General features: G+C 26.0%; 1 protein-coding gene across 1 annotated transcript; it reads right to left on the bottom strand.

Moving 5' to 3' along the window:
• Positions 1-62: 62 nt before the first annotated feature.
• Positions 63-12,620, bottom strand: LOC112591179. Its single transcript, XM_025334902.1, has 2 exons — positions 12,385-12,620; positions 63-2,422 (listed from the first exon to the last, which is right to left on the bottom strand). The coding sequence occupies exons 1-2, from the start codon at positions 12,518-12,520 to the stop codon at positions 63-65; spliced, it is 2,496 nt and encodes an 831-aa protein (XP_025190687.1). The 5' UTR covers positions 12,521-12,620.
• Between the last annotated feature and the right edge of the window lie 1,330 nt (positions 12,621-13,950).

Raw genomic sequence — 13,950 nt, 5'->3', positions numbered from 1 at the left:
ATTATAATTGATTTTTTTTTTTTTATTATAAAATAAACACATTTTTTTACAAAATTTTTTTTTTATTTTAGTTTGTCAGAAGTTTTAAATATATTTGTATTAGTTTTTATTTGTTTTTCGTTTTCCATATTTTTAGCCGCCGCGTCAATTATCCATGGATATATGATGTATACAAACTTTTCTGGATCTCCAAGTCTTGGGGGTACAAGTCTCGCTGCACTTTCTTTAGTGAGAGTCTGTTTCTCGATTTCAGGTTTGAGTAATTTTACAATTTTTTTTAATAGATAATGAATTTGTTCATCATTTGGCTCTTTTTTAGATGGAGTTTGGGGATACATTTGATTGTACCAGAGTTCTGAATCTTCGATAGATCGTGGAGTGTTTAATGTTTCTTGGTTGTACGTTGTTTTACTAAATTTTGAATCATCGGAAATAGTAATAAAAGGTAATTTTTTTTGAACAGTGTTATATTGTTTTAATGGCGTTACTGTTGGTATAAATGTGCTTCTTTTCGTTCCTTCTGTAGTGACCGATAAGTAAGAAGTATCAATATTGTCGTCCTTGTGCGTATTTAATTTTTTAGTTACAGTTGGGATTTTTTGACTTTGGTAATTATTTGAATACATATTTATATCAGGTGACGTCGAAGATGATATAGTTGAATCGTCATGATGTCTTAGCATATTTGTGTTCTGTTTAATGCAATTTGTACATTTATTGGAATTCGTCGTGATGGGTGGAGTTTGTTCTGTTTTAGTTTCAACTAACACTGAAGTTTTGATATTGTTAATATTTAGTGGTTGAAGCATTGGGAGCAATAATGAAGTGTAGCGTAAACTTGTTGGTTGAATTTTATTGTTTTTATCGGTAATATATTTTGTGCGTGGTGATATGGTTGAAGAAAAATATTTGGGGTGCGGCTGTGACGATGTTGATATGTTAGTAGAATATGTCTTTGTGAAAGGCATCGTGGACGTTTCTGAAATCATAATAGGTATTGTTGATGGGCGTGTTGACGAACTATTTAAATCCGTAACGTTATGCTGTCCATTTATAATTTTTGTAAATTTCTGATCAAACGATTCATAATTTTTTAAGTCACTTACGATGTTTAATTTATTGTTTTTATCTAGTTTTGCTAGAGGTGTGTTGATAAGGGAGAATGTAGTTATTTTACAATCGTTATTTTCACATAACGGATTTGAAAATAGTGTAATTTTACTTGTTGACTGTGGCATAGAAAACGTATTTACGAATTTAGTATTTTGTGTTGTTCTTGTTGTTTCAGTTAATGTTTCTCCAATGTTAATTATTGGCGCTTTCAAAATACCAGTTATGTATTTGTCTTTCGAATAATAATGAAATTTTTGTGATTCATCCGGTCGGCTTCTTTCTTTGGAGGTCAACGTAACCTCCAGATTTTTGTCATCAGTAGTCGATGAAAACGTCGATTTAACCGAAGTTTCTAGTTGTTTGACATTCGACATAAAAGATGGCTCTCGTGTTGTAGGATGATCTGATGAATTAATATGCTTTAATAAATTATAATCAGAGTTCAATAAAAGCTGTGAGATTGAGTTGCTATATATTTTAGATTTACTCGTTTTGTTCGATATATTCAATGATGGAACAGTAGAAGTTTGATATGTTTCTGTTAAATTATATGTATTTAATGTCATAGATGTGTTAGAATCATCAGTAGTAGTTGTTGGTTGTAGATCTTGAATTTCGTGAGATTCACTCACTTGATTTTGATCTACGGTTACTGTGTTTGGAAGATTATCTACAACAATCTGGTCAAGTAATTTTCGATCGTTTTTTGAATTCTGCTGTTCACTTATGTTAACTTTTTTTTGATCAATTACCTTCGGTTCTTCCGGATCAAGTCCTATCGGTGACGTATGATTAAAATCATCTTGATTTTGGTTTGATATTTGTTCCGGGATATGTAATTCGTTGTCATATTTTTTGATCACTTCTTGGTTACTTGGAGGAATGAAATTTGGCGCATTCATTGTTTCTTTAATTTCAGGCTCATTATTTATTAGCGTTGAGCTCATAAATTTATGAAAGTTATTATAACCAATTGGGAATTGGGTTTGTAAAGGTCCTAAAAATCGATGGTGGAATTCTTCTTTTTGATACGGTATTTGTTCAACGGGAATTAGACGAGTTGTTGCATCATAAGTTAATGGAATATAATGCGAGTAAATTGATGGTTGATAAAATGGGTTGACGAGGAATGGAAACATTGACAAAGCTACGACATGCTCATGGTCTGACATAGGCATTTTAAAATTGTTCGTTTCACTCTTCTTTGCAATACGCTGTATATTTGTTGATCTGGTGGGTAACTGGTTATATTTTTTGTATTTATCAATATATTTTTCTAACCAAGCCCGGAGAATCTTTTCTTCAAATTCTGAAAAATAAATTGTAAGCTTATTTGAGAAATACTTTTGATAATTGTTATTGAAACTATTATAAACACGAATAATTTTATCAATATTAAAAATATGACATTTAAACGATATTACTAATGACACATATAATATTCTTTTACTATTTTCGTATAATATCATTAAAATGTAGACGGAACAATAATAATATGCAGTAAACATTTTATTGCAATCTTTAAATGCTATGCAATCATTTTTTTTTTCAAATAATTTCCAACTGTAAAATATATATATTTTAACGTTGGTTTTTATTTAATACAAATTTATTATACATTTGGTAATTATTTAATAAACTCAAATTTCTATAGAAATAATTAAAAAATATATTTTTAACTTATTAATTATATTTAAATGATAATTCAGACGAGAATAAAATAAATTAAATATATACAACTTTTTTATTATGTTTTAAGATGCTTTAAGAAAAGTAGGTAGTTGATAAACATTTAACTACTCCATTTATGATTTTATTAATAACACCTTTCAAATTTTTGACAGCAGTTATCTTTTACTATTTGACTACAATTTTCATATAATTTAATTTTCATGATCACATGGTATTTGAAGTAGGTAAATTTCTTGATATCATAAGCTTTGCTGAGTATAATTTACCTAATTTAAATGTTATAATTTCATTTAAAACTCTACCATATAATAATATATGGGTTATATGGGTTGGATTAACTTTAAAGTATGGATTGATTATTTGGAGTGTCAAATGTAGTAATATTGAAATCGTTATTCAATTGAAAATGTTTTGAAAAAAACATAATTGGTTTTGTAACACTTCATTTTAATTTTTTATTGAATTAAAATGTTATGAAAAACTATTAAAAAAAAACCTTTCTTAGAACAAAATGATAAAATGTTATGATAATAATTATTATTGTTTTTTTTTTTTATTTGAAAACTTTATTTTAATAAAATTTGTATAATTACATATGTTAACAAAGTTCTCTGTGAGTAAGTACCTACAGATGACAGGTGTAAAGATCCTTGTCCAACCAATTATTATTATTAAATATAAATAAGTATATTTTTAACGAAATATTTTTTGTCATAAACCTTGTTGTACATTATTCTTAATTGGATCTAGATTTTCCTTAAGTCAACGACACAACTGTTTCCATGTAAATTTCCTATGGTGAAGGGGGGGGGGGGTAAAGTTTTAGCTTTGGTATTGAAAATTGTTGCATTTTTCACAATATTATATAATTAACTATTACCTCAGAGTTTTCTAGAAATGCTATTTTGCCGTTGTCATTGATTAATGCTGTTATAATGTTAACATATCAACATACGTAATACACGGATGGTGTTGGATTTTTTCCAAATTCTCTAAGTGTGGTTCCTACATTTATTATAATTCAGTATTTTTTAGGCCTAACGAGTTTCCTACTCAGGTTTTATTAGTTCCTTCCTCTAATTAAATATTTGGATGCTTAAGTTTACATAATAGTACCTATATATATTATATTATACTACTATAGGATATCAGTGCGCGGAGCAATATAGATATAATCAGAATTTTAAGAGCAACGGTGTATAAACATTTGCATATTAAAATATTATGTATGAGATGAGAACATAAAAAAATGAAATATATTTGTTTGATTTTAGGAGAAAATGAGCAAGAAATCTGTATTTTTAATTTTACACAAAAAACAATTTGAGATAGAAATAAAAACTGTTCATAATATTTATTGTTAAAATTTAGAAAATAAATTTAATATGAAGCTAATATTATAAGTTGATATATTATTAGTCGATTGTGCAATCAGAATACAAAAATAAAGGTTTATTGTTAAAGTTTAATATAATTTTGCGATTTTAAAAGTTTTTTGGATGAGAAATAATGTTCTTATAGAAATATTTATTGTTAAAAAGTTAAAAATATTTTTAAAGCGATATGTTATTATTTAAAAAAAAATATATGTTTTAAAATTGAATATTTATGAAACCCTTATAGTTGTATATTTCAAAATTATAATACATTTTTAAAATTAATATTAATTGACATTTTTAAAATACTTAAGTATTCTTTTTCCGAACGTAGTAGATTAAATACTTTTAATACTTTAAGGTAAATAGATGGATATTGGTTAAATGATTGGAAAATGTCTGATGATTGTAGGGTTGTTAACACTTGCCAGTAGGTACCTCTACATAATTTATAGTACGAAATAATTGGATGCCTTTTAGCTACTAAAAAAACTAATTTAAAACGAATTAATATTCAGATTTAAGTCTTAAATTAAAACGAAAGCTTATTCTCAACAGAATAATACCTACAAGATGGATTTTTCAAATATACACTTATTTTATTTTTTTTTTTATTTTAATAAAATAAGAGTGTAATATACTATTACAGTCCTTTTTTGTGATGATAATATTTCAGGTGAAGTTTATTACACTAAATTTGTATTTTTGTGATTTTTTAGAATTTTTTATTATAAAAAGAAACAGATAAAAGTATAAAACAATAGAATATACTTCTTAAATTATATTTTCGTAATTAGATGTTATTAACATACAACAATATACAATACTTGTGTCTTACAAATATAAAATCATATTTTAAGAGGATTACGTTTTAAATAGTTCGTAGGATAAATAATATAATTAAGAGTTAGCACAGTATTATTGATTATCATTTTTATACACACAATAAAGAAAAGATAAAATACTAGAGAAAAAAAATACTAATTATACATATATTTATATACAAATATATATTTACGGATTTACTATATTTACATAAATAGGTTAACGAAATAGGGAGTAACATTTTTTTCTATGGTAAATAACTTTTTATTTTTAAATTTTATTTTGTATGATTTTTGTGATATTAAAATTATTTCATTTGAAGTACAAATCTGATATTTTTTGATTAGGTATCAAAGTGGAGGAAGCAAACATTGCTGAAATGAATGGATGAACTCTTATTACAATTTCTTTTATTAAATCTTATTTCATTATAACATTTTTTAGTCATACAAACATTCTTCGAACGTGATGATGTAAAGAAATGTCAACACTCAACATATTAATATATCCACTTGAAAAAAAATCTGATTTTACAATTATTTGAAATACAATTTTATTGTTATTTATATTAAATTACATTAATACAAAATGATTGCATTTTCAATGACATACCTATGTCATTAATATTAATATTCTATTAAATTAAAAGGTATAGGTGTGTATATTAAAAAAAAAAGTTGATTTTATTGATATCAATAAATCACGTACAAATAAATTTATTATTATTGAATCATTGTAGGTAGACTTTAAAATAACTTCCTGCAATGTATTTTTGTGTTTAACTTAATTTATTACTTTATAATTAGGTTTCTGGTTATAAAAATGTTGTAAAATAATTAAATTAAAAATATTTTATTATTTTCTTAATTTTTTTTTTTCGATTATTCCCTCAGAATTGTGATATTTAGTTTCTAAATATACAACTAAGAAACTTGGACCAAAATTAAATTAAAAAATACTAACGTTTCATTTAAGGCTTTAATTTTAATTTTTGCATGTTTTAAATTTTTTTATCCTTAAATAGATTTTGATGGTTCAAGAATATTATTAGTATGCCGAAATACTCACGATATTGATTGTTTCTATATTAATATATACGAGTACTTACATAAAATAAATTATTCATCGTTAACTTATTTGAATATTCTATGTAGATATAGAATTATATTATTGTTTTTGGATCATCAAATAGATTCACAATATATTGTGAATAGTCTATTATTAATAATTAATATGTTATAAATTTATTAGCCTAGAACTATTAATAACATATTCATGACATGATTATGAAAGATACTCATGTTAGCTTGTTTTGGATTACTTACGTTAGAACATTGGTAGAAAGTTGATAGCTTAATTAAGATTTTATAATGCTTTATTATTGTGCTATTATTATTATTATCCAGATTAAAATTTTTTTTTACTGCATCACGAACGTCTTAGTGATAGTTGGGTATGTAATCATATTTGTTTTTGAATGTAAATAATAAATATAGTTTGACATTTACCCTATTTATAATTTATAAAAGAAAAAAAAAGTTATTAACAAAGAAAATCAACAACATGACGTGTAATTTAATTAACTTTGATAAAATTGTCTATCAATTTTAATTTGATTTGTTAAAATATAAATCTGTTTAATTAATTTTCCGTAATATTATTTGTACGAAATATTTGATTGCATCTTCAGGTAAAATTTAATAATATTTCTTAAACAAACATAGAATTAAAAATTGTAGTTAAGTTTTAATTATTTTTATTGAAATTCTATTTGATACAAGTCTACAAAATGTTTCAATCGATGCATAGTATACGGTCTAATAGTTAAATCTAGAATAAAAGTCTATAGGTATGTAAATGTTGTGTTTTATTATTCCTTCTAATTAAATAATAGTCCTATATGAAATTAAAATACACAATTATTTTCAGTATTTTTAACCGTTGAACAATTGTAAAATCGATTATCTTTTTAGTGAGTTTGAGGGTTGGTTTAATTGAATTGTATTCTATTTAATTTAGCTTTAATAATGAGAAATAATTTATTGATTTGTTTAATTTGAAAACCTTCGTGTAAAATAGTTATACTATGGAGTCACAATTTTGTTTTTAAATGGTTTTACCTGTAAGTGTGTAGTTATGGTTAGTATGTAGTTTTGAACAGTTAATTTAGTTACCACAAAATATAGGTGTTTGTTTTTAATTTTACACATTTTTAGCGCTGATTATTGGATGGATCTCACGAAAGATCATTAAATTGGTTTTGTTATTTAAATGATTATGAAATCATTCAAACATTGACGTAATAATTTGATGAATATTAAACAATTATCAAATAAACAGATCAGTTAAGTTTGTATACTCATTGTCCATACATATAATTACTATTTGTTAAAGATTTGTATTCAATTATATTAAAATACAATACAGTACCTATACATATTGTTTATATATTAACCGGTGTATTTTAATATTATTTAGCATTTTAAGATAAAAATTTCGCTAGGACTTGGACCAATGTTTTAGTATTGTTCGATTGGAGATGTAATAATAAAACTTCAGTTTGAATAGCGAGTTCGTTAAATTCACTTACGGGGGATAATGATTTTAATTTTGTACTTGTAAAAGTAACCGTGTAACGAACCGATGCGTGTACACCTTGAAATAAAACAAATTTGATCTAACTGGAAATGTCATGGTTCAATTAGTTGTTACAATAAATAATTTTTAATTAATGATCACTATTCACCATTATAAAATTTTATTGATTTATTCAAAAATAAATGAAAACATATTTTTATTTATTACGTTTAAAATTATAAACTTTTCATAAATAATAATTTTGATACAATACTTACTTAGACTACTCCTAAAAAAGTCTATTAGATTTTGGAATTCGCACATGCGCAGAATATTCATAACTATATTTGTTGAATGTTCTAAACGGTTGAATTACATGAATATATTTTTAGTTTTGTCAAATTAATTATATTATAATAATAATATAATAATGTATACCCATAACAATCGATTTTTAAGATTTTATTACTTAATAAGTTAAAAACGTATTTTACAGTTTGTGAATTGAGCACTCGTGCATTAGTAACCATAACAGACTATAAGATATTGGGTACTATAGCGTAAAATTTTGCCATAGAATATGATTTAATTAGCTTATAGTGTTCATACACTACTTCAAATCGATTTTTAAAAACAATTTGATATATGCTAAAAAATTTTCCTTCAAGTTGTTTGAAAAATATTAAACAGTAGAAAAAAGAATGAGAACATCATTTGATTTTAAATATTATGATTAGTTCTAATGTTATTAATTGAATTGAATTAAAATAAACATACTTTATTAATTAGTATTTTTATTTGTTTTTTGCAATTAATTTTAGATCAACTGTAGGGTAAAGAATATATTGCTTTTACAATAATATGTGTATTTTTGTGTTTATAATCACTTTTTGTAGCAGTAAAAGTACTTATATAGTATAATATACTTTATATATTATTTCTTTTTGAAATATTTATAGACATTTGATACTTTTCGTTTTATGATGATAAATGATAATATTTGTCTTTTCAAATTTAAAAGCTTAGACAATAAATTCAAGGTTCGTCAAATACATTTTTTACAACAATTAAAGAATATCAAAAAAAGGTTTATTTAATAAGCATTTTAATTTTAAAAAAATTCACCGAAATTATGAGAATTTGTGAACACATTTTGTAGTTGAAAATTCATAACATTTTTAATTTTAATACCCAACACTTGTAAATATGATATACGATTTCTTATAAGTTTTTTTAATAGAATTAAAAAAAAAGTTCAGCGTAAGACTGCGTTATTTTTTATAAATAATAAAAGTTTAAACTGCGATGACATTGGATATTCAAATGTATTATAATGATTCAAACAATTTGTGTTTTATTACGATAATTCAATAAATGTTAAATGTAGAGTTGTAAGATATTTCCCGTTACATAAATTATAATTTTCATTGGATAATGCATTTTTTCTAAATTAATTTAAACTATTTACTTATTGGTTTTTGATATTTCTTAAATTTTTCATACATTTTAATAAAAATAATTTTATTATTTTTCATAAAAAAAGCTTGGAAATTTAGTACAAAGTTATTAATACGTTTTGTTTTACAGTTTATTTAAAATATCCAAAATAAATTAGGTATAGCTTTTTTTTCGAAGAAATTTGTATTTCTAATTTTTAGTAGATTGAATATTTGAACAAAATATTAAAAATTCTCTTCTTATGATTTTAGATATTTTATTGTAATTAAAATAATATTGATCTAAGAGCTTTGACAATTTTTCGCTATGACCTTAATTATTATTTTCTACGTAGGTATATAACATTTTTTAAATAATTTTTAGATTAATAATTTTTAGCTATTTTATACCATGAATCTATTTACGCCATTTTGAAGTACTTGGTATTGACTTCCAAGTTAAAAATAATAACAAGATATAATTTTATTTAATATAGGTGCTTAAAATATTAGGTAAATATAAGTTATTTATACTGTTTACCTAATAGAAGAAAAAAATACTGATATCCTTAAAAACACAGTTTCGGCTTAGTCGTTTTTCGTATGTAATGATTTAACATTAAGTTTAAATTTAACACGTCCATTATAATGGTCTGCTGTTCGAAACGGAAATCAAATTAACTTACGATGTCTAACTAATAACGATGTGAAACCTGCGGAGAAGGTAAAGTCGACGCACGCAAAGGCACCTGCAGCAATGGCTACGGGACTCACATTTTCGATTTCTACTATTTTTTTTTCGTTTGGCAGTAGGTAATACGAAATATCGCGTACGTGATTATCGCTTGAGGCTGCGATTTCACAAGACATATGAAGGCTGGAAAAACTTTAAGTCTCTACCCTACGAAACAAATTATCACTTTCCACACTATACCTAACATCTGCATCATAATCCATTCGCACGCTGACACAATGCGGCTCGCATACGATCTTCTATTTTAAATTCAATCTCATCGTTTATACCCTCCATTAGCCACCTTAAACATTCAACCAGGATTATGAACGTAATGGGTGCCTATAATACATTTATGCAATTTCTCCCTGAACCTCAATCAGTCATCCACTGACACTCCCCTTTTGCTCTCGAGATTTATAGAAAAATTTAAATAAATTGTTATTATACTAAGTTTTTATTTTTGATGTGTAATATTACGTTTTTCCTTAATTATTGAAAAAAGAGTTTATGCAATTTAAATTTTTAACCAAGCCGTACAAATCCATATTATTGGAGATAACGAAACATTTCGATTAAAGGTGAACTTTTTTTTAATAGACTGCAGAAAATACCCTTAAGTCCGAAACTACCGAAAAAGATGTTTGTTGAAACCACCGACGAGTTTTTAAATGTTTAATTAAAACTAAATTTGAGTTTTACTCATTAATTTCGATAGTTTTCTTATTCTAATTGTCTTATTAAGTTTATTCGCCGTATGATATTGATTTTATCACTCAGACAAATGCAATGCAATATTTGCAGGATAAAATATTACGCGTTGCACTGTTTTAAAAAAAAAAAAAAAATCAAAAGTTTTACAGAGAGTTTGATTATTATTTAATATCTTAGAGAAAAATTCCTTATCTCCATTATTTTCTAGTTTTTTTTTTTACAGTATTTTAATATTTGAGTGAATTATTATTTATTAATATTCACATTAATATTATGATTAAAAAATGCTAAACACTCGCTTCGAGTATTAAAATATTATGAAAGTTTAACTAAAGATAATAACTTAGTTAACATTCTCGCTTTTAAGTTTAATTTTAGGACGATTTGCTCTAATATTAAAGTTAACAATGCAATTTTAAAACTTTGGAACGAAAATTTTGTATATTGCAATTTTCAAGACACTGAAGTAATTATGCGGGTGTGATAACCATTTAATATGAACAACACATAGAAACGTATACTATATTCAGCCGTTCAGGTATTTTATATTATTTTTGATTACTCAAAGTAAATGAAAAAGTGTTGTGATCGAATGACACAGTGTCGTTGTATATCATAACATTTAGACTATTTTAATTTTTCAGGTTAGGTTAGAAAAGTACTCTTTACAGAGATTTGTGTCTCCAAGACTGAGTGACGGAAAAATACTAAGTTATATTCCTGTATAATTGTTCCTAGAATATAATATGTGGATTACGAAATTATGTATTTGGTCTTATTAATCACAAATTATGAACGACCTATAAATATATTTTTTTAGTTTCAAACTAGATATTCATGTATTTAGTAGTTATCGATTTCTATGTAATGTGAACAGTAAATAAATGATACCTATATTATGTATGTTAAACAAGTATTATACACTACGGGGTCAGTTATCGATAAATTTTTAAATTAACATTATTAAATTCAATATGCCTATAATAAAATTAATATTTATAAAGTTACCTATGGTTAATAGGAAAAATAGAAAAATCAATAATAATTAAGTACATTTTTCCAGTTAATATTTTTGTAGTAAGACATTTTTTTTATGATTCAATAAGATTTTTATAGTTTTTTTTTTTTTTTTTTGTTATGCACGATGGACCAGTATGTAGACGATAATACTTACTATTTACGAGTAGTATAATAACATTCATGTATTTAATAACATAAAAATATTTTTAAGTAGATACACAGTGAAAAATCTAAATTAAGTCTGGAAAAATTAGGCCATGATTACTAATAATAGGATTTAATTAGAGTTCTCTTCATAAAAAATGAAACTTGTGTTATTATTTTTCCTACATACTTAATTCCATACCTCATATTATTCATCAGTCTATGAAAGCCAAATATAACTATCAAGAACAGAATAACTAAATAGGAAGCATCACACTTATTTTAAAAGTATTGAAAACTGTTTGGGCTCCGTGTCTATAACTTTTATATTACAACTTGTATACACAAAATAATAAATACGAGTATATTACAGAATATAAATCAGGATAATATGAACCGTGTTCGAGGCGAGACTTGGATTATTTTAGCACCTAATATTTTTTTCTCGGAATAACGCAGTATTTCAATTTTTAAAATATTTTTTAATTATTTTTTTAATTTTAGTCATAGAAAAAAATGAAAAAATACATATTTGCAGGAAATTTATATTCAATACTCAGAGTGAAAAAAAAAACATAGAAAACGTGTAGGTACTCAAATATTTGTTTCAAAAAGACAATGTTTAAAATACGTGTTCAATTGCGGAACAAGCTTTGAGAGTGAGAATCGGCCGTCAAAAAGCACGGGCGAGTTAACGATGAAACTATATATACCCCGGTAACTGTATACCGGAAACCGTCGGCGTAGCACTCACCGTAAAAGTTGTCGCCGCCCTCGTTTTCGTCCGTCGTATCCCGTTGCCGTTCCGCGGCGACTGTCTCCAACAGCGTGTCGGACAACAGCATCGTCGCGACGGCTAACAGCAGCCGTATGGTCGTCGGTCGTCGCATCCGGAAAGGTCGACGGAAGAATGCGTGTTAGGAGCAGACGGAAGAACGTGTGTTAGATGTTGACGGATTAATGTATTGTTTTTTACCGTGGCGTGGCGTCCGCGCGTCAACCGATTAAATAATACAATGTACTATGCTATGATAATAACCGACACGTACGGACGAGCGCCCCGATTGCCGGTCTCGTCTGCTCGTCGCGTGGCGTAAAAAACTCGTGGACGTCAGCATTTTTTTTTATTTTTTATAGAATTGCTTTTCGTTTGCTGTTTTTTGTTTAACTGTAGGTTTTTATTATTATTTTTTTTTTATTTTACACACACACACACACACACACACATGCAATTGTTCGATCGAACGTTATACGCACTTGTATTCGCGTGATCGCGGGGACGGGACGAAATTTGAACTCATTTGCAACTAGCACGCGATTAATTCGACGATGTATATATAAACGTACATTATTGTTGTCGTTAACGTTATTTTTCTTTTCATTAGGTTTTTTGTTATTATTATTATTATTATTATTAATATTATTATTATTTTTTTTTTTTTTATAAATCTTACCGCGCAGCACACTATTACCTATACGTTTATATTGCACTATGAGCGGCTGCGGACGTTTTCCGTTTCCTTTTTTTGTTTTTTTTTTTTCGCGAAAAACAATATTGTTACCACTGAGTGTGTGTTCCACTTACGCTCGCCGCGTTTTGTCGTTTATTGTTCGTATATTCATGTATAGGTATCACAACCGTGTCAATAACTGTGTATAATATAATATTAGCAATATAGTTTCGAAACATCCAAATAAGTTTGCGGATTGTTTAGTACAACGGTTGCTAACCCATTTGCCGCTGCCCACTTGTGGGTCACCAGCAGCGTGATACTGGGCCGCGAACCATATAATATTAACATTACTAACATACCTTATATAGTATATATTTAAAATAATATTATTATATATTTTTTTACACAATTAACGCTATCTATCGAATGTTTGAATGTAGTTGTTTATTATTAATATTTAACTGTTATTTGTCATTTTTATTGTATTTTATCGTGCATGGTGTGAAACGTGTGCGAGTTGCACTAATATTACACTAAGAAACTTTATGAGCTTTTCGGCAACCTATCTGTGTGAACAAGCTTTTTCTACTTCAATTTTTATATAGAAATAAGCTAAATGATGAGAGTGATTTAAGGCTAAAACTATTCAGTTTTAATTCAGATATCGACTCTCTCGTGGGGGATAAGCAATATCAAAAATCATATTAAATTAATTAATTTGTGATTAAGTTGAATACAATTTTTTTTTTGAATAGACAATTGTTTTTTAAATTCTTTTATTTCTAATAACTAACGTATGAATATATGTGTGAGTGTAATATTCATACATTTATAGGTGTGCTATTAGTGGACCTTAAAGATTTTTT

This window comes from Melanaphis sacchari, unplaced genomic scaffold, assembly GCF_002803265.2.
Source record: "Melanaphis sacchari strain LSU unplaced genomic scaffold, SCAv2.0 Contig12_pilon_pilon, whole genome shotgun sequence".
NCBI classification, from domain to species: domain Eukaryota; kingdom Metazoa; phylum Arthropoda; class Insecta; order Hemiptera; family Aphididae; genus Melanaphis; species Melanaphis sacchari.
Note: the sequence above shows the minus strand (reverse complement) of the source record. Positions and strands in the feature narration are given on the sequence as shown.